The 23,440-nt window shown below is 38.1% G+C and overlaps 1 protein-coding gene across 1 annotated transcript; it reads left to right on the forward strand.

Annotated features, from left to right (window-relative positions):
- Positions 1–307: 307 nt before the first annotated feature.
- On the forward strand, positions 308–12,963 carry LOC114475496 (homeobox protein CDX-1-like). The gene is given in 4 exon segments (XM_028466357.1): positions 308–624; positions 626–855; positions 11,721–11,869; positions 12,227–12,963. Coding segments are annotated over 4 exon segments (819 nt in total). The 5' UTR covers positions 308–403; the 3' UTR covers positions 12,446–12,963.
- The last annotated feature ends 10,477 nt before the right edge of the window (positions 12,964–23,440 follow it).

Consider the following 23,440-nt stretch of genomic DNA (forward strand, 5'->3'; position numbering starts at 1 on the left):
GTATTTATCCCTTATTTAATTAACAGTATTTTACTTAATTATGGACGTTTTTCTTTCTCCTTTGTTTAGTATTTATTCTTTTTTATTTGTAATATTTCTTGAGCCGCTGTAACGCAAGTAATTTCACTCTGGGATAAATAAAGTATGTCTGATTAGTTAGTTATAGTTAGTTAGTTATAGTTAGTTAGTTAGTGCTTCATCATCCCTGCCATGCAAACAAAGGCCGGGGGGGTCGGAGTCCATGCAGGAGGGGAGAGGGCCATAAATCGAGCACGTGACCTGTGCGTTTTAACGCGCGCGCTGAGGCCTCAGCCCCACAGCAGGTGGAGGTGTGTCTACCTGCAGGTGAAGCAGGCTGGATCCGCACTATGCTGAGGCTGAGGCTGAGCCCCCCCCCGGGAAGATGTACGTGAGCTACCTGCAGCTGGACAAGGACCCGGCCATGTACCCGAACCCGGTGCCGCGACACCCGGGCCTCAGCACGCAGGCGTTCCCACCCCCCCAGTACCCGGACTTCAGCTACAACACGCACACCCAACACCCCCCCCCCCACCCGCACCACCACCCGGGCCTGGGCACCGACCCGCAGCAGGCCGGAGGAGGCTGGAGCGCGGCTTACGCCCCCCCCTCCGCCCCCACCGAGGGAGGAATGGACCCCCCACCACTACGCGGCCCCTCCCGCGCCCCCCGCGGTGTCCGGGCCAGGGGGTCCAGGCCTCGGGTTCAGTCCACCGGAGTTCTCGGGGCAGCTCACGGCCTCCATCAACGTACCGGGGGGGCAACTGTCCCCTGGCTCCCCCCGCAGGAGGAACCCGTTCGAATGGATCCGAAGCTCAGCACCGCCCAACAACCCAAGTAAGGAGCGCGTGGTGATGAATGGATGAATTTAAGCCTTTGATTCATGGGAGCGCGTGCACGGGTGCACGGGACGGAGAAAAGGAACGTCAGTGCATATTTATTTATTTATTTATTTACTTATTTATTTATTTATTTATTTATTTATTTATTTATTTATTTTTATTATTATTATTATTATTATTCATGGGAGCACGTGCACGGGACGGAGAAATGGAACATCAGTGCATATTTTAATATGTCCTCATTATTAGAACACTTCAGGTTTATCACTTATTATTATTATTATTATTATTATTATTATTATTATTATTCATGGGAGCGCGTGCATGGGACCGTTCACTGAGCAACGAGAAAAGGAAGTCCTGCTTCTGACACTTTTCATTTGTACTCTTTATTATAAAACTTTATTTTCACTCTAACTCTAATTATTTAGATTAGATTCATTGTTTTTTTTTTTACGTTACATTATTATTATTATTATTATTATTATTATTATTATTATTATTATTATTATTATTATATTTAGATTTATTACTGAAACCAAAGTGAAAAGAGAAACTAAGACTAATCAAAGTTCTGTTTGACTTTCTTCTGATTTCAGGATTTAGATTTGAAGGTTAAGTTTTTGTTTATCGGATTTAAAGGTTTGACTTTGATCTTTTTGTCACATTTAGTAAAATAATGACTTCTTATTAAATTGACCTTTGAAAACGGCCCGAAGCCGTGGTTAGCCCCGGAATTATTCATTTTCATTTTAAGGACGGGATTTTAATCGCATTAAATTATATTATATTATAGGCCATTTTATTATGCATTGTAATATAATACATTCGATTGTATTATATATTTTGATTAAAATGCTTTAAAAAAAACAATGTGTAATATTTAGGCAAATGATTTTTTGTTTTATTATAAAATCTTGGCTCCAAACACGGACTTTTATTTCCAAATGAAGTTGATAAATAAAATCTAAATTCCACAATAGCATTTAAAAGACTGGGGTCAGATGATATCAATGATTTTATTTAAATTGAAAGCAATTGAATTTCCTTTTGATGAACTTTGAATAGATTATTAACATTCACACACGGACTGTGTGCGTTAGGCTCCTCGTTTGCGCTTTTTGGTCTTTTCCATTTGGAGACCCACAGGAAAATAACTAGAAATGAAATGATGAAATAAAAACTATCATTTCCTGTTAGACTTTGATTTCTCTGTACTTACAAATACTGAAACACAAATGTATCATTATTAATGACTTTACACTCACTCACTGCGGAGCGTTAGGCGTAAATTACGGAGGAAATGATGAATGTTTCCTTCATAAATTTATTATTGAATAATACAAAAGTGAAAGTTTATAATTAAAGGATGTTTGAAAGGTGAATTGGCGTCCTCATTGGGCCGATGGATGAAAGCATGTGACGCTGTGGCCTCTAAAGGAGAACCTGCAAACTCCGCCCGACTCAGTGCACGGTTAATGCTGCGTTCCAGGCAAATCGGAACTCGACATTTCCGAAATAAAATGGTAAATGGTAAATGGACGTGATTTTATATAGCACTTTATCACCACTGAAACAGTTTCAAAGCGCTTTACATATCAGCTCATTCACCCAATCACTCTCACATTCACACACCAGTGGGACAGGACTACCATGCAAGGCGCTAGTCGACCACTGGGAGCAACTTAGGGTTCAGTGTCTTGCCCAAGGACACTTCGACACATAGTCAGGTACTGGGATCGAACCCCCAACCTCTCGATCAGAAGACGACCCACTACCACCTGAGCTGCCATGGCTGATCGGGATAGTATATTCATAACTAAGAAAAAAATGCATTTCCTACAGAAAATGCAAGTGAGAATGCATGTGGTTATATTTACAGTTGAACCCTCAATTAATGAATTTAGAATATATGATGAAAACAGTTGAAATAAGTTGGAAAACATAGATATTATGTAGGCTATAGCATGTTGGAAAAGCACTGAAAGTTATTGAAATAAGCTCAAAAATGTGCAGAAAGGTGAAAAAGATAAAAAAAAAAAAAAAAAAAAAGTAGAATTAAGAGCAACAATATTAACAGGTTAAAGGATCTGAAACAATTTAAATAAAGTTGACAAAAGATGAAGAAAATTTTAAATTATAGATTAGGAATAGCACCTGTTTTTCAACCTAGGGGTCGTGAACCCACGTTGGGTCGCCGGGAATTCAAATGGGGTTTCCTGAAACTGTTTAATAATTGTTTAATTCTGATTAAAAGCATATTCTCTAAATTTAAAACAACACACAATCTTAACTCTTAAATGCACTATTGAAAATATCCAAGGTGGCGCCAATCCTGGCTTTTCTGTATTTGTAACAAAATAAAATAAAAATTAAAAAAAAAAAAAAAAAAAAAACATTTTAAAAGAAAAGTGTCTTTGGGGTCACCAGAAATCTTTGAAATCAAAATGGGGTCACGATCCAAATTTAGGTTGGGAACACCGATGTAAAGCATTGAAACATGACACATTGCGCAGAAATAAACAAATAACTTAAATTCAGGTCATTAAAAATATGATGAATTTTTTTTAAATCCATTAAAAAAATCATAAAAGCATAGCATTTGAAATCAAAAGGAAATAATATAAATCCATGACTGTGTTCCACAGAAGTGTAAACTGTAAACGTAGTGTATATTGTATTCACCATTTGCATGTCACAATATGATATAACCCGATAATAAACAATACGATATACATTGCAATAAATCACGATATCAATAAATTTCACCTTTACAAGTACAAAATGGTATGAAATACAACTTATTTCATTTTTTAAACTTGCAAGAACAAGTAAATGATAACTAACTGTAATTCAATTACAAATATAAAAAACAACAGATTCTTATTCTGTTAAGTTCTTCAATATCTTATTTTTTTTTTTTTGAAAAGTATCCACATCTTTAAAAGTGTTCAGTATGTTTTATGAAAATAAAGTGTAAACAAATTCCAGCTAAAATGCATTGAGCAGTGAGGTAGTTTAACAAGGTCTGATGGTGCGTTCACTGACATAGTGGCCAGGAGTTTATGTGCTATGCATACGTTAGTTTATTATTTATTAAAAAAAATAAAAAAATAAATTTGGACATTTTTTTTGGATCGATATGATAATCACGCAGTGAAATATCACGATATATCGCTCAATCAATTTTTTTTCTTACACCCTTAATTGTATATTGATGTTTTGTGACTTCCAAAGGTGTAAAGAGTATTGATAAATCCTACTCCAGTAAAAGTACTTGACTGAAATTATACTCAAGTACAAGTAAAAGTTAGTCATACATAAAATACTCAAGTACAAGTAAAAAGTAGCTTAATTAAATAGTGCTCAAAGTAAAAGTTACTATAGTTACTTTCACCCCCCACATTTATTGTTGGTAATGAAACTTGGTACGGTTCCCTAACATACAGTAAACATCTCATGTAGAAACTTAAAAAAGAAAAAACCACAGTCGGAACTTGATTTATTTTTAACAAAGGCATCTGCATAAAATAAAAAGTATGTAAAAATGTACAATTATTTAAAAAAATAAAAATAACACCAGTAAATTCAATTCAAAATAAATAAAAAAAATTCTCACGCTCTAAGTATAGATACATTTATGAAAACTGAGAAAATGACCTCCGTTCAACACTGTTTTGTTGCCGTACGTCACGTTTAATCTGATTGGTCGGCTATGATGTGATGCATGTGATTGTTTGTCTGGTTTTTGCATTTTTTGTAGTTTCACAATGTCCGTTGATCATTTTACATTTTTTAAAATCACTTTTATTTAAATTGTTTTAAAATTTAAAACAGCAAATAATAATTTAGTCAGTAACGATTGCGTGTAGAAATGTAACAAATGACTTTACTTCTTTTAAAACGTACTTAAGTACAAGTCAAATTACTGATTTAGAAATATACTTTAAAAAGTACAAGTACCATATTAGCAACTCAATTACAGCAACGTGAGTTCAGACAAATTAATATCGGAGAAGTCGAGGTATTTTTTTTATTTCTGACGAGTAAGAGCTCCAAGTGGCGTTCTAAGTCACATTTTCAAGTAGGAGGTCGGAAAATATTGAGTTCTGAGTTACCTGGAATGGGTTGGCCTTCTGTAGAAAGCAGCTCAGATAGCTTCAGTGTGTGTGTGTGTGTGTGTGTGTGTGTGTGTGTGTGTGTGTGTGTGTGTGTGTGTGTGTGTGTGTGTGTGTGTGGTGAGGCACAGATGGCTCTGCTCTCACTAAAAGCTTTGAATTTGACTCCATGAGGACCAGGCGTGTGTTTAGTGTTAATACTGAATCACAGCATGGTAATAACAGATGAAGGCTTTTTAATTAGCTTAAGCTCACTGACACACACACACACACACACACACACACACACACACACACTCAGAACTCGATTAAACTGAATTCTTCATAAACTGAACACATTATTTACTATATGTAGTTGTGTATTAATTAAACAAGGCTGAACAATAATTTTCTATTTTGGGGATTGACAAAATTACAATATTGCCTATCTCAATATACTGTATATATATATATATATATATATATATATATATATATATATATATATAAATTATAGATTATATTGTTTTAAAATAATTATTTTAGGAGTGTCTGCTTTAACTATTTCTCAGAACAGCTACTTCCCCTAAACAAGCCACACTACTAAACTCACTCACACGTGCTGTCCCTTAGAGGAGAAAAAGGCTAAAGTGGCTCATATTGTGCAGATGTTTGTTACTAAGTGTAACTGTGTGGTATTTTGATCATCACATTTAACCCAGAATTGTTTTTCTGGTCAGATTTTATTGAATTAAAATTATCGAGATTTTCTATTGTATATTGATATTTTGAGGAAAAAATATTGAGATATGAGTTTTGGTCCATATCACCCATGCAGCCCTAACTTAAAGCATTTTAAAATGTTTGTCAGACACAGGTTAATATAACATACGTTTGTAGCTTTGTATGCACCGAAAGAAATTAATAAATATTAGTACCATTGCATTTATGGCTCTGAGTGTTACTAACCTCAATAAAATTCAAATCATTACTATTGCATAAATGAAAAAAAATAAATACACTTTTAGAAAATGAAAATTTTTTTTAGCAGTGACATTCCAACAATGCACAGTATAAAATAAAATACTAAATAAAATAAATAAGAGTTTATATTTATTTATTTATTTTTCATAGAAAAAAAAAAAAAATATATATATATATATATATATATATATATATATATATATATATATATATATATATATATAAAAGAAATTTTAAAAACATGTTATTGATCACAGTCTAGGGCTGGGCGATTTTGCCTAAAAAAAAATCTCCAATTTTTTAAAGAAAAATTTGAGTTACGATTTGATTTTAAATTTTTTTTAATGCACTTAAAAATGACTGTAGACATCAGATATATTGTCAAAAGTGCAACTTTATTGTTGTGATTGTCCTCAAGAGTTAAAATGTATAGAACAATCCCAAAATAAAAGGAAATGAGGTTCTGTCATTCAACTATTTCAAGCTTTAACCAGGTTTAAGTTAAAGTGTAACAACTACTTCAGTCGTTTAAATTTTCTGATTAACAAATCACATAACTACATATTTTATAACATACTGTATAATATTACAATTAAAAAATAATAAACTCTTCCCATAGCATCTCAGCATAGTGTGAGTAATAAATTGAACATGCCTGTAGCACACATATAGCCTATTCAAAGGGTAAACAAATGTAAACAAAGAGGGGGCGGGCTCACATGGCGCTACGGTAACCCACAAGGACGGAACGTGAAAAAGTCCAAAAAAATTAGGGTGGAAAAAAATAATAATACAAATAAATAAATAAATAAACTCAAATTTACAAATATGATAATCGATTAAATCGATTTTTCATCCCTAAGTGTTATTGATCCCATTACTATAATAAAATCACTATTCATGGACAATATCAGCTCTGAGTGATATTCTTGTTATGAACTTATACAGACTGCAGGGCACATTGTGTTTTTGTTGTTGTTGTTTATATGTTCAGACTTCGATGCTGTTTTTGTATACTTATGTTTGGATATCCTTTTTGTATTTTGAGGTTTTATAACCAAATCTGGTCCTGGAGAGCTGCTGTACTGCAGGTTTTATACATGCTCCACCTGCTGCTGTAAAGACTGGCTGTGATCAGGCCTTCTGTAGAGCTGTATCACGACGCACTAAATAGATCCAGGGAGACAATCTAAAATATGCAGGACTGGTGCTCTCCATATATTTACTTTCAATATATAGATTATCCAGTGTGTTGATAATCTGAAGTGCAGTACGAGCTCTCACAATCAGTTTCATTTTTAGTAGTCGTTACATTGACATGATCTGATGTGTTTGTGACACAATGTGACACAGCGGTTAGATTATTATTAAATGGACTATTCCTGAGGATTTAGCAGCTTCACATTGTGCTGAGTGTTTGAAACAGATGACTCAGATGCTGCTGCCTCACACTTACAGTAGCCACTTACTGTATATAGCCATGTGTTTTACTGTAATGTGCAGTGTGTGGATAGCAAAAAACAACCACTATGGTCATCAGCTATTGGAATCCCACACAACAAACACAGACGCAGTATAATATTAGTGCAAGCCATGCCCTCCTCGAGAGCGTGTCATCATATATAGACACGCCCACTCATTCATATGTACAAAGGCCTAAAAACACCTGTTTTTAGAAGCGTCATGAAAGTGACTTTTCAGAGGCTAAAACTCTAGAAAACAGGCGTGTTTGGGAAAATAAACCTCAAATACTATGTTGTTTTAGAACAAATGGAGATGTGTGAAAAATAGCAGAATACTGGACCTTTAAATGGGGGAAACTTTTTAACCCCTTTTTACCTTTTTCCTTTGGCCATTTTGCAACTTGCTTTGTCCAATTTTTGCCCCTTTTCAAAAAGTTCTGACACTTTTTTCAATCTTCAGCTACTTTTTGCTAATAAACATCCCTTTTTTTCCTATTTTTTGTACATTATTGCAAGTTGTTTTTGACACTTTTATCCAATTTTTGTCATTTTCTGAGCTAACTTTTGCCCAATAAATACCACTTGCTTCCTTTTTTTTCCCAAAATTTTGCCTCTTTTTGTTCCACACGTTTCCCTTTTTCCCATTTGTTTGCCAGATTTTATATATATATATATATATACATATATATTTATGCTCAACAAGTGGCTCTTTATGTCTTAATTTTAATCATTATTCTCTCGGAAAACCGGCTAGTTAGCTTTTGTCAATAAATACCCTTATCCTATTTTTTGTCTTTTTTTTTTTTTGTTATTTTTGACACATTTTTGTGCTTTCTTCAATTTTTTTGTGCCACATTTCATCCAAATACATTTTTCTCTAATAAATAACACTTTTGCCTCCTTTTGTTGCACATTTTGCCCTATTTCATTATTGTTTGCCCATTTAAGCTACCCTTTGCCATTACATATTACCTGGTTCCTCTTTATTTGTACATTTTTTGGCCTCTCCTGACTGCTTTTGGCTGATTTTAGTCAATTTTTACATTTTTCTTGCCATGTTTTTGCCACTTTTGAACCATTTTTGGCCTCCTGTTAACATGTCTGCCTCCACTCGCTTGCCAAAAAAGCAGTTAGCAGACCGGACCGACCCACCAGGGCGATGCCCAGTGTGCCAGATGGCCAGTCCACCACTGGAAACAGAAAGAAAGAGAAAGTCAAACAGTAAACCGAGATAATTTCAGCTTCACACACTCATTAGAGCTCTGAGCTTCATTTGCTCCTCACATCTGATCTCCAGCTGGAATGATCATCACTAACCATGTGGTCTGCTCTTTGGTTTCCATGGTGATGGTATTTACGATGCCTGCTGTTTGTGTGTTGAACTCCTTTTGAATTAAAGGACTCATTTGATCCAAGCATGGATAAGACATGTGACTGAACTCTAACACCTCACCATGTGACCAACTGTTCATAAATCAGTTACAGATCTCAGGAACTGATTTATGAACAGATGTGTGAACTGATGACTAATAAAGCCTTTGTAACTTTCACTTTCAGCATCATGGTCCTATGGGACGGACTGCAAGCTGAGGCGGATTGGATTTGGCCCTTGAACCTTGTGTTTGACATCAGTTTTAGGTGGTGTTCATGGCTAGTGAGGCTGATTGTGTCCGTTTATACTGTATTTATGAACGCACAGAGGAGCTCGTTCACCTTTGACAATCATTATGGTTTTATTTATAGTTTTTTATATATGATGCACATAAGGATTTGTTTTATTTGAACAGACTCCACACGAAAACATCATCTTCCTCCAAGTCAGAAATCATACGTGATCAAATGAGATCCAACAACATCTAATTCTGCGTTTCAGCGATTTTAAAAGTGAGGAGAGGGCAACCATCAACTCCCAATTTTACTACATTATTACTAAAACTGTGATAAAGCTCAGTTGTTATTAAGTTCTTAATTTTAATTATTATTCCCCCAGAAAAACTTAAAAGGGTGAAACTTTTTAACCCCTTTTTTAACTTTTTCTTTGGCTATTTTGCAACTTCCTTTGTCCCATTTTTGACCCTTTTCCAAAAAAAATTGCACTTTTGTCTGTTTTTATCAGATTTTAGCTTCCTTTTACTAATAAATATCCCTTTTACAAATTTTTGTCCATTTTTGCAAGTTCTAACTGACACTTTTATCTAATTTTTGCCTCTTTACGTTCCAAATTTTTGCCCTTTTTCACTATTGTTTGCCATATTTGGCTCATTTAAGCTACTTTTCGTCATTACATACCACCAGTTTCCTCTTGTTTTACTGCTTTTGGCTCATTTTAGCTACTTTTCACTTTTTTCTTGCCGCTTTTGAACCATTTTTTGCCACCTGTTACTTATTCTTTGTCACTGTACACATCGCTGTTAACTCTTTGTTTACTTTCTTGGTATGGTGGCTCGTCAAATGTCTGGCTGTGATTGTCTTGAACACCATTCAGTCAATCTAACTGGACCAATATGTTTTCAAAAATAAATACCTCTGTAAAAAGTGAAGGTGATGAATTTTTGTTGTTATGAAAGTACGGGTGTTGCATCCTGCAGGGATGAGACGTGTCTGGTTCCAAGCAACTGGGAACTTGCAATTTTCCGACCTCTTACTTGAAAAAGTGACTTAGTAAAACTCAGTAAAATGTTTGATTATTTTTCCAAATTTCCCGTCAGCCATGTTTGAGATATTTCACCGTGCTGTCGCTGACGTCGGTTGAACTCTGAGATTGGAATTTTCAACTCGGAAATGTCCCAAGTTGACGTGAACGCAGCGGTACGTGTTTCTCAGTCAGCTCGCTTCTTAATTGTTAATTGTAATCGTCAATTACGTTGTTTCAACGTCGTTAATGTCAATGCCAGGAGTCGTAGACTTTCCACATGTCGTAAATAATAAAGGTAGGGCCGGTGATTTTCAAAAGCTAGCATGATTTTGAATGTAGCTTCCCCACCGGCTCCACCTTTACCCCCCTCCCCCTCCCCCCCTCCGCTCCGTCTCACTCACATGCATGCACACAGCTGCTGCAGAAGAGGAGCTTAAATCATCATTTGTATTGTGTAAAAACTTAATTGTCTCATGTTTCATTCAGCAATAAGTAAACAATGAACTATCATTATATATGTTAAAAAATGTGACTAAAAATTCAGGTGACGCGCTTTCAGTGTGAGCTCGTGCAGGGAGACAGGGAGACGTGATTGGTTAAAAAAACGGTTCATTTATTTCCATTGGTCAAAGTTATGACAGGTGTACTACAGCTGCTACAGGTGATGGATTTTCTTCTTTACTTTTTCAGAGCACATAAGATCTTCGTTTCTGTCAGGACATAAAGACAATTTCAACCAAAAACTTAAAAAATGTACCTACCCGAGCTTTAAGTTCAGTTTTTACGATTGTCGAGACAAATTCACTCTTCACACCTCAGACCACAAGATTAAACACAAGATAATCCACCGCTTGCCATCCTTGGTTGGGACAGGGGAAATGGGGTAAAAAACAAGCCGATTATTGTTATGTGTGTTGCCCACTTAAATGTGTTAGTAACATGCTGAGTCGGCATCTCGCTCTCCATTCATATCTGTAAAAATCTGTATTTCTATTGCGCTACTTAAAAAAAACAACAACAATATGTGAACAGTTTACAGTGAAAAAATGAAGCTTTAAATAAAAAATATACCAAAAAAATAAGAAATTAATCCAATAATTTAAAATGCACCAAGGGTTAACTGAATAAATACACTAATACACTCATATTATCACAAAATGCAACTCATTGGAAACCATTACAGCTCACAGCTCTCATCAATCCACCAAATGACTCACATTTTAAATGTAAATATTGTAGACGATCAGGTTAATTTATTCGTGGAAGCCATAATCGTGATCACGATTAAAAGTTGATTAATTGTGCAGGCCTAGGTTAACATGTCAAATAGTGGACAAAAGTATAAATGTAACAAATATGAGATGTTTAGCAGAACAGGAACCAAACGAAGCACCAAATACACATCAGCAGCCAGATAAAGACCTTCAATGGAAACACATTCAAAGTGCAATTACACTTTGTCGAAATGTCAGAAATATCACTTTTATTGTGCGAAAAACTGGAACACAGCTTGTGTGGCTCATCTTCATATTTGAACAATGTAATTATGTGAAGAAAAGGCAGATTTTTAAGGAAAAACATGTAAAAATAAATAGATTAATTGCAGAAACTATGAAGAAAATAAAAAGATTAGTGAGTGGAGAAATGTTTTGAGGCTGACATGAAAAAGTTTGTGTTTCAGACGGGAAAACGCGGACCAAAGACAAATACCGCGTGGTTTACACCGACCATCAGCGTCTGGAGCTGGAGAAGGAGTTTCACTACAGCAAGTACATCACCATCCGCAGGAAGGCGGAGCTCGCCACTGCACTCGGTCTGTCCGAAAGACAGGTGAGCACCAACACACACACACACACACACACACACACACACACTGTAAAGCTATCTGAGCTTCTTTCTACAGACTGACCCTGCACAGCTTATGCTGCGTTCCAAGCAACTCAGAACTCTATTTTCCGACCTCCTACTTGATAATGTGACTTGGAACGTCTTGTCCCTGGTTGGGCCTTTCTACACTACAATGAAATACAGTCAAAACAATAATACTTACCCACCTGCAATACAAAGATCATAAAAACATTCACATATAGAAGTAATACTTCTCTTCTTTGTGTGTTGTGGTTTTTGTGTTGTGAGGGTTCAGTAGCATAATCTTATAAAATAATGTTCTTTGTTTTTTTCTGTCAGGTGAAGATCTGGTTCCAGAACCGTCGGGCCAAAGAACGAAAGATCAACAAGAAGAAGCTTCAGCAGCCAGCGTCCTCCACGACCACGCCCACCCCGCCCGCCACCAGCAGTGCTGGAGCTGGTCTCCATGGAAACGGAGGCAGCAGCGTCGCCATGGTGACCAGCAGCAGCGGGCTAGTGTCTCCGTCTCTTTCTCTGAACATCAAAGAGGAGTACTAAGGACTGCGTCGTCACTTCCTATTTCCTGTTGGACTTCCTGTTTCGCCGCTGTGACGTCAGCAGGTGACAGAAGGACGTCACATCTGTCTTTCTACGCTTTCTGTCGTTGACGGAGCCACAGAAATGTTTCTGCCAATAGGAAGTTCCGCCTTGAGCTGCTCAGTTTGGTAAAAAAGGGAAAAAAATTTGTTTCTATGACGAGTTTGTTGCTTCACGTGTGATTCTGCCGCTTTGACCCCGCCCACCAAAGACATGATTCATTTTATGGTTTTTCTCAGTTTGATGATGATTTCTTTTTCCCGCCAACAAAACATCAAATAAAAGTGAGTCTCAGCCATGGACGCTACAATCATCTCTTCAGACCCACCTTCACTCTTTTTGCTACTGCCCACGGGTGGACTGGCCATCTGGCATACCGGGCATCGTCTCGGTGCGCTGTTGACCCAAAGTGGGCCGGTCCGGTCCACTACGTGTTTTTTTTTTTTTGATGAGCAAGCAGAGGCAGACATGGTAACAGGTAGCCAAAAATGGTCCAAAAGGAGCAAAAATGTGGCAAGAAAAGAGTGAAAAGTGACTAAAAGCAGTCAAGAGTGGCCAAAAAAATGGACAAATAAAGAGGAACCAGGTGGTATGTGATGGCAAAGGGTAAATTAAATGGGGAAATTTGTGGCAAACTATAGTGAAAAATGTGGAACAAAAAGAGGCAAAATGTAAGGAATAAAGGAAACAAATGGTATTTATTGGGAAAAAGTTAGATTATTGGGATAATAAGTGGACACAAAGGTGATAGAAGTGTCAACAAGAACTTGCAAAAATGGACAGAAATAGAAAAAAAAAATATATATATTTATTGTCAAACAGTAGCTAAAGTCTGAAAAAGTTTTGAAATGGGAAAAAAAATGGGAAAAAGGAAGTTGCAAAATGGCCAAAGGGGTTAGAGTTTCTCTCATTTAAGGTCTTCTGGGGATAATAATTGAAATTAAGATATGTAGAGGATCACTGACTTAATAACAGCTTCTACATAGTGTCTCTGATAATGTAATGAGCTGGTCTACAAACAAAATGCCAGGGCTGAATTTTGGTCCCAGTCCACCCCTGGTGCTGCCTGAAGGTTTCCTCCACAGCTCCAGTTACGTTGTGGTTTGGTTCCGTCTATCGTGTCAGCTACTGGGTGGAAGGACATATGTTCACTGGACCGGTGTCATTGTCTGAGTTCACATCATACTGAGATTGTGTATGTGCATGCGTGCACTAAAATGTATTTTTGCTAAAAAAAAAACAATTAATTTTTGTTTATTTTTGTTTTGAAAGTGTTTGAACGTGTTTTATTTGTTTATTGGATTGTGTTAGGGTTAGGGTTATAATCTCAGCACGGAGGTAAACTCAGACCGTGATACCGGACAAGAAAAAGAAAGCCACAGCTTTTATTTTGAAAAGGATTGATCATTTAGCTTCACCAACAATTGCTTAGCAAGGAATTCTCTTGTTAATCTTGGCAAAGCATAATGTTTTTAGTTTCTATACTGTTTATGGTCATCAATAGAATGTTGGTCGTTCCCATGGTTACATGTGGACCAAACTTTTTCAGAGTCTTCTGATTGGACCAGTCTAAGCCACGCTGGGCTCTGATTTAACGATAAAATTCATAAGATTAGAGATAAAATTAGCCACTCCCTGCCTTCACCTGGGCCTGCTGTACCATTAAATGTAAATAGGCCTAACCTAAACTGTTTCACACATATAGGACTTCAGGAACTTAACTCTATTATTTCATCCTCCAAACCATCGACCTGCCTTTCAGATCCGATCCCAACTAAGCTGTTTAAAGAAGTTCTTCCCCTTGTCTGCCCATCTTTGTTGGAGACAATAAATATATCCCTATCAATAGGCTACGTGCCACAGTCCTTTAAAGTAGCTGTAATCAAACCCCTTCTCAAAAAACCTACTCTTGATTCCAGCACTTTAGCAAACTACAGGCCTATATCTAATCTTCCTTTTATTTCAAAGATTCTTGAGAAAGTTGTGGCAGCTCAGCTCTGTGAATTTCTTCAAAACAACAGCCTGTTCGAGGACTTCCAGTCAGGTTTTAGAGCTCAACACAGCACAGAGACTGCTTTAGTTAAAGTAACTAATGATCTACTCTGGGCTTCAGATGAAGTATGACTCTCAGTGCTGGTTTTATTAGATCTTAGTGCAGCTTTTGACACTATAGATCACTATATTCTACTAGAGAGATTAGAGAAATTACTTGGAATCACAGGGACTGCCCTAAACTGGTTTAAGTCCTACCTATCTGATAGGTACCAGTTTGACACTCTGGCACGAAGCACAACTGTTAGAAACCTTGGGGTTCTATTTGATCAGGACTTATCCTTCAACTCTCACATAAAACAAACTTCAAGAACTGCCTTCTTTCATCTCCGTAACATTGCTAAAATCAGAACTATCCTGTCTCAGGGCGACGCCGAAAAACTAGTCCATGCTTTTGTTACCTCTAGACTGGATTATTGTAATTCTCTTTTAGCAGGCTGCCCGAGCAAGTCACTTAAGACACTTCAGCTGGTTCAAAATGCTGCAGCACGTGTACTGACTAAAACTAGGAGAAGAGATCACATTACTCCTGTATTAGCCTCTCTGCATTGGCTTCCCATAAAATATAGAATAGAATTCAAGATTCTTCTTCTCACTTATAAAGCCCTAAATGGACAGGCACCAGTCTATCTCAAGGAGCTTGTAGTGCCATACAATCCCCCCAGAACACTACGCTCTCAAAATGCTGGACTACTCGTTGTTCCATTTGTCTCTAAAAGTAGTATAGGAGGAAGAGCTTTCAGTTATCAGGCCCCACTTCTCTGGAACCATCTACCAACCACGGTTCGGAGGGCAGACACCCTCTCTACCTTTAAGGTTAGGCTCAAAACATTCCTCTTTGGTAAAGCTTTTAGTTAGGAACCAGCTCATAGCTCATAATTAAGATGCAATAGGCATAGACTGCCGGGGGGGGGTCTGGCATGCTCGGTTGGAGAGAGGTTGGAGAGGGCGTTAAGAGAGAGGACATTTAGGTTGGAGAGGGACCGGAGAGGGTCCCATTCCTCTCTCTAACACTCCCTCTATGTCTGCTTCTTCCCTTGTGTGTTTGCTCCTGTACTCCTTCTGGCTTTTGTCTTGCAGGTCCGTGGGATCCTCAGTGTGGAGTTACAGAGTCTCAGCGGCTCTGTCTCCACCCTTTCCTCTGCACACACCCAACACAGAATAACGTGGATGGCTGTTCATCATAGGAATGGGATCCACACAAGGTTCCTGCTGCTTAACAGAAGGTTTTCCTTGCCGCCATGATGAATTCATGTTGGGTGTGGGATACATATGTATGTGTATATACGTATATATGCATATGTGTGTATCCATAAAATGAAGAGTCCGTCCTTAAGACTGCTCTACTGTAAAGTGTCTTGAGATACCATTGGTTATGATTTGGCGCTATACAAATAAAAGATTGATTGATTGATTGATTGATTGGTCAGGATGAAGCAGGAACTAGAAGATGGGTTAAGGATGAGCAAAAGAAGAGCAGGTTTCCTCATGATTTTATCATCTGTATATTTTAAAATGTGATTTGTAATAAAAACTCAGTTTCCTTGTTAAAGATGCTGTATGTTTTTTTTTTTTTTTTTTTTACTGTACAAAGCAGTTTTATAAAGCAGGTGGAAAAGGTTTTAATAAACCTTGAATGCAGTAGCGGTGCCAGGATTTTGATTGTTGGTGGGCCCTAGGAAAACTGGACGAGCCAGTCAGTAATATTTAAAGGAGCATAGGGCAGGAATTGTGGGAAAAAAAAAAATATATATATATATATATATATTAAGTCTTTTAATGCTAATGGTTGATGAAACGCACACAACCAAAGAGAATGAACCCACACACATTTCTACCTATTGCCTTAAAAAGATCATGTGATACATTTTGTACTGCTGTTCTGGGCACAAATTTCCTGCGCAGTTCTGCAGACGTGAAGTAAAATGACGCTGATGGCGACGTCAAATTACGCTTGTGCGCATTCTCAACAGCTTGGAGAAGCGGCCCAACACCCGGAAATAAAGCAGAATGAGAAGAAGACGGCTTGGAGACAGAAAGAAGACAAGCACAGTGGACTAACTACTGTTTGGTTGCACAGACATACGCAGAGGCATGTGCACAGGTCTTGCAGGAAACAGTCACATGAACGGCGAGTAAATAAATAACCATGTCACAGTTGGAGTGCGGATTGGGACGCAATTTCTCGTCCGAGTCCGACCCAACAGTGAAAACCTCATTTTTTTCACAAAGAAATGACATATTTACATTTGTTTTAGTGGTAAACATTGATTTTTTTTAACAAACAACTGTTAATGTCAACATCAGATCAGCGCACGGGTAACAAGATAAAGTGAAACAAACAGGAACGCAGTGCACGCAAGAGACTCATCTGATCTATTTACATAATCCATGTATCAAAGATAAGGATAAAATCCATGTTATTGTGTATAAAAAGGAATGTTTCAATGGTGTATTCCTTTATAATTGTCCTCTGCTCCATTCTTCTCCTTTCCTGCTATCACCGTTGCAGTTAAAATGTTGTACGTGAGCTGGCTTTGACAGATGCTGAACGCGGATCGTATACAGAGGTCCGTGACGGCTTTTATGGCTTCTTTGTGGTCAAAAAAATGTAATCTACGAGCGTGCAAATTCAACCTGCAAAAACAGCAAGAGAGTTAGATAGTAGATTAATTTGTTACTGCACTATATGTGCTGGCTGAACACTGTAATTACAGGGTGCTACATGATGAGCTAGGGACAGACTGGTCGTCAGTCTGTTAGATAAGAGGTTGTCTGAACACATGCAGCTAAATGCAGAAAGCAGTCAGGACGGCGTGGCAGAGTGAGGAGGTGAAAAAGCAGCAAGCTTCTCTGAGAGGAGACACCAGAACTCCGGCAAGGGAGGCAATGTCTGTTGATAGTAGATTGACCGATATGGGTTTTTTAGGGTCGATGCCAATTTTTTTCCCCCCAGCCTTAGCCGACGACTGATACGGACTGCCGATTTTCTTGAGCCGATATTTGGAGCCGATGCTACTTTTGCTCTCTCAATTTACATCATAAAAATAACACATTGAAGATAATAAATTGTACAAGTCTCAATTAAAAAAAAGAACATTTTTTGAACTTAACAAAGGTGAGGTAGAACGACATCAAGTAAAAAACAGTAACAAATAATAAAAACAGGTGATGTAGAACAAGAACAAGTAAAAAATAGTGAGACATCTCATGGAATATTATGAAAGAGATTTGTTCGTCCTTGTCCTGAAAATAGCTTTGACGAAAGTTGGCCTGACTGAAGATATAATTTATTAACAGGATTATTGAGTATAAAGATACATAATTGTAGTATTAAACAAAACATGAATAATAGTCCATTCCAACACAGCCCCAGAAAATAAATTAGCAGAGGAAAATAACTTGACGTCAGATGCGCATTAAGCAACAAACTATTAAAGTTTCTGTTCTAAATTGCATCAACATTAACAAGAATAAATAATAAAAGTCCATAAATATTCTAACAAGTAGTAAACTGCTTCTCAAAGCAGAGAGAGAGGAAAAGAAACACACGCCAAACTTCCAGCCAGCTGCTCGTTATATACAAGTGCGACACAACACGGACCGCTAAGTTAAACAGTTAAAAGATGCTTTAAAAGTTTAAAACCTGCTGTTGGGGTTGAAGAGCTTGCTTCATGCTCTGCTAGTGGGGGGAGGGGCTCTGCAGCCCGTATCGGCTGTCGAAGTCAATAGTAACTTTCTTAGGCCACATGGTCTCCGCCAGCGGCATCAGTCAAGACCCAAGCAAGACGGAGGCTGTGGGGGAAATGCCTGAGCCAAAAACAGTGAGCGAACTGAGGTCCTTCCTCGAAATGGTAAATCAGCTAGGGAAGTTTATTAAGCAGCTAGCCGAGAGGGACAAAGCCCTCAGAGATCTCCTTTCAAAAAAGAACTGCTGGGTGTGGGATACAGAGCAGGCTAAATCCTTCCAAAACCTAAAAGACACCCTGATGTCACAGCCGATGCAAGCTGTATATGATCCTAACAGAGACTGCAAAGTCACAGCACACGCAGCGTCTTATGGACTTGGCGTTCCTTACTGTCCAGGATGGTCTATTGCTAAAAGGAGATAGACTTGTCTCCACCATGAGCAATGCTGTTCTCGATAAGCTGCACGAAGGACACCAGGTGGTGTTTAAGTGTAGAGAGTGGGCATGACAGTCAGAATGGTGGCCGGGGCTGAGTCAGCAGCTGAATGAGATAGTTCTCAACTGCAGAACGTGCTGTCAGAAGAGACAGAACCACAGGGAGCCATTGATACCAACACCGTACCCAGGCCGGCCATGGCAGAAGTTGGGAGCAGATTTGTTCATGTTAGGGAGGAAGACCTTCCTACTAGTAGTGGACTACATGTCAAGATATGTGGAGATTGCAGCGCTAACTCCCACAAGATCTGAGGATGTGATCCACCACCTTAAATCAATCTTTGCACCTCATGGGATCTGTGAGACCCTGGTGACAGATAATGGGTCACAGTTCTCTGGGGCAATGTTTGCAAAGTTGTACGGGTTCCAACATGTAACCAGCAGCCCAAAATATCCCCAAAGCAATGGGGAAGCTGAACGTGCAGTGCAGACAGTGAAGGGCTTTTAAAGAAGTCAGATGACCCCTACGTCGCTTTACTGGTTTACAGGGCTACCCCTCTCCAAAACTAATACAACCAAGCTCAACTGCTGATCGGGAGGAGGCTGCTCACAACTGTGGCTGTTCTCTCTGCCTTGTTGAATCCTGCTCTTCCTGATGGAGATGTTGATAGGCTGAAGGACGGGAGGAGGAAAATGAAAGACGCACAACGCTACAACTTGCATTTCAATAAACTCACTCCAGGACAGGACATGTGGGTCACAGATCAAGGAGCAGCAGGAGCCACACATCTCATCCCCTGGAATTCCTTGTCAGAGCAGAACAAAGATGTTACAGCGGAGCAGATCTCGGAAAGTGTTCCAGAACAACCGTCAGAAGAACAACCTGCAGCAACATCATCACAGCAGAATCTTCCTGAACCACCAACTAATCCGAGAACCAGGTGTGGGAGAACAGTTGTGAAACCAACCTGGTTGGACTTATAAATGAACAAGAACATTAAATGGTTAAAAATAATTGTAAAAAAAAAAAGAAAAGAGAGAGAGAGAGATTGTAAATGTGATTGTACTGATTTTACACTGTTTTTCATATGTAAAAGTTCAGAGTTTAGAGTGAGGACAGAACAGTACAGAGTTTAGTATAATAATATTGTATTTGATTTTGCACATGTTGCTCAGTGCTCAGAGGACAACTGCAGTGTGTCTGTTGTGTGTGTGTGTGACTGGTATTAGATAGAACCAGACCTTCCAGCCACAGAGGCAGATTAATCCTCTATGGTCTGTTGATTCATTGGCAGTCGACCCATTGATTCTAGAAAGGGAGAAGTGGTGTAACTGAGTTACTTGGGCAAGAACTACAAAGTCACACAGTGATGACATCAGGGCAGAGTGGCTGATGGGAAGATAAGCTAAAATGCACTAACATGATATGTTAGGAAGATTAGACACAGAGATGGTCTGGAGATGGTCTTGTAGCCTTGAGATTGTTCATATTTTTCCATATTTTTGCTTCTTAAGTCCTCAGACCGTCCTGGGCTCTTCTTTCTGTTCTCCATGCTTGGTGTGACACACACAGACACACAACACAAAGGTTGAGTTAACGTTTATACATTGTTACTGGCTCTTAGGTGTGATTTCTATATTTCCAGCATGTGTTATTTACCACAGGTGAGTTTAAACAACCATCACATGCTCAAAATAACATGATTTATCCACACATGCCAATAATTCTGTCAGGTCTTTTTTTTGTATGTGTAAAATGATGTAAATATGGGCCTTTTTCATCTGATTTTTGTGTTTTTTTCAATGCACATAAAAGAAATAAACATGTACACCAAAAACATTTGTAATTGCAACTATTTCTAAGAGAAATGGTGTAATTTCTGGAAAAATTCCGTGATGCCAAAACTTTCATCCATGACTGTATCATATACATCACAAAAACTAAAATTAGAAAACAAACATACATATTAACAATAATCTTATGTATTCTAATAAACAACCCTGTGTCTTTAAGATATTTTATAACTGTTCTATGTATACTACTAATCCCCTCTCCCATGTTCCTATAATATCTCCTTCAATATCTATTTGTTTTCCATCCTTACTGATCTTTTCTATTAACTTCTGACTCTCTTCTTTCTACTTCCTACAAGTTAAGACTATATGTTCTACTATTTCAACAACTGTGCATTCTTCACATCCGTCATTAACCTTTTAACGCCAGTGTTGTTATAGGTGTTGCCGCTAATTGCTTCTCCTTTCCACCTGTTGTCTGTTGCCTTTGCACAACTGCAGGTGGAATTGATTCACAATCAGTGTTGAACAGGCTGTTTTCCCATCAATGTTGATTGACTTGGAGTTACACCGTGTTTTTTATGTGTTTCCATTTTTATTTTTGAGCCGTGCACATTTCTTTTTTTCTTTCTTACATTCTGTGTTTTTAGTTAAGGGTTCTGATCTGCGTCACCGTTCTTTTCTTTCTTCTTCTTATTTTACTGTGTATGTCTACGTGTTTCTGTGTAAATAAATACAAGTGGAACTGCAGTTGGCTTTGGTGTTTGGGGGGAAACTTGTAGCTGAAAAGGATCACATTTCATCTCTTCCTCCAAACCTTTGATTTATTTTCTAATAGGCAAGACAAAGAAGAACCCATAGAAACAACCTAGTCCTCCACTACACACAGTTTAAAATGCAAGCGTGGAACAAAGAATTCAGTAAAAACTACAAAAATGTGGAGGTGAAGAAAGGCTCAGCTTTTAGAGGAAGTTAGAGAAATTACTTCAGTCACATGTTCAAGCTTGACACACACACACACACACACAGAGAGATATGAGTGAAACTGGTGCAGAGGTTTAGGTGTGGCGTTCAAAGGGCAGAGAAGAGCTCTGGGCAAACACAGAGCGGTCATCTTCTATCTCGTGTGTGTGTGTGTGTGTGTGTGTGTGTGTGTGTGTGTGTGTGTGTGTGTGTGTGTGTGTGTGTGTGTGTGTGTAACCATCTTAAACTTAAAGTTGGAGTCTACATTTCTGTTCAGAAACACTTTGTTATTCTGTGTGAAATGTTCCTTCCATCCTGATAGTCAACAATACATTACAGTCAGAACAAAGAATGAAAAAAAATCAGATTTTTTTTTTTTTCCCTGTAAAACCTTTGAGCCAATCCCTGCCATTCAGTCCAAATGGAAAGAACCAATCAGAAGCCTTCACATCTCGTCCCTGGACATCCTGATAGTAGAGAGTTATAAAACTCTTAATATCACAGAAGAATGCAGCGTTTTATTATCATCGCCCTGAGATGTTCCTGACTTTGGATTCCATATAGGTGGATGAGGTCCTTGAGACCAGAGGTTCTCAAGCTTGGGGTCAGGATCCCATTTAGGGTCACGAGACACTGGGAGGGGGTCACCAGATGAAGAAACCAAGATTATTTTCGAATATGCTTGTTCATGTGGATCTTGTTGGGTTTTCTCTTTCTTATTATGAATTTTATATTTTGATAAGTGCATTGAGATGACTGTTGTAAATTGCACTATACAAATAAAGTTGAATTGAGATGAATTGAACAATTTGAGTCCATTTTTGCTTTTTTTTAATTTTTTTTACCATTTTTCTGCAACTACAACAAACTATTTTCATAACTTCTTTTGTTTCTTTTAAAGCATTTTTCCAACATTACTCCCACTTCTCCATCAAGTTTCAGTGCCTTTTCTGCACATTTTTTCTATTTTCAAGATATTTTCAGCACTTCTAAACCCTTTCCACCACCCTTTTCACCTAATGTCAAATATTGACCCATTATTGTCACTTTTAACCTCTTTTCACCATATTTCATGCTCATCTTTGCCAATGTAACCACATTCACGATTTGTCATGCCCATTATTTGGCAGTTTAAACTAGTTGTTCCTACTACTTATTCCAAAATTGATACTTTGAACCATTTTTACCACTTTTTCTGTCTGTTTTTGTCCACTCTATATTGCAACTTTTAGCAATTTTCTGTGTTTTTTAAAATCCTAGTTCACCACATTTTCCACCATTTTTGGTCACTTTTAACCCATTTTATTTCTAATTAAAACAAGGATTTCCATCTTTATGATGACTATAATAATAATAAACATTCCTGGATTACAGTGGATATTATTCAGATGAATAAATAAATGTGGTTATCACAGATTCATAAAACAATGGACCATCATTTTACTGACTTTATGGATGGACCCCAAAAATCTCTCCCCTTTATTCCCCCTTATAGATGGTCCTGTCTCCACATGACTGTTCTTCTATGTTCATGTCTGTGTTCAACCACCTTCAGCTACAGTGGGGGTCCCCGCTCTCTGGAACCTTTATTTTGGGGGTCATGGGCTGAAAAGGTGGAGCCCTTACGTAAGAGTTAAAGTTAATGATTTTCACTAAGGTACTCAGAGCTCCTCTGTACTAAACTATTCAGCTCTGATGTGTTTTGGACCAAATAAAATCATTTGCATTTCATCTCAGTTATGAAAACTCCAGCCAGAGGTTGTTTTGTCACTCAGTTTAATAGTGAGGGAGGCCTGCTTGGGAATGGGCCACACCTGGGTGGAAACATGAGGCAGCTATTCACTCACGACCCAAACACACTGACATCACAGGGGGGTGGAGACACAGCACGAGCAGGAAGACCTGGAAACACTGTCTCTCCTATCTCCTTTCCTATCCACTTTTCCACTTAAAGGTGTTAGGAGAGGAGTTAGGAAAAGGCCATCACGTTTGCTTTGTCAATCAGACGCACTTCCACTAGGTG

Source organism: Gouania willdenowi, chromosome 14, assembly GCF_900634775.1.
Source record: "Gouania willdenowi chromosome 14, fGouWil2.1, whole genome shotgun sequence".
In the NCBI taxonomy this organism is placed as follows: Eukaryota; Metazoa; Chordata; class Actinopteri; order Blenniiformes; family Gobiesocidae; genus Gouania; species Gouania willdenowi.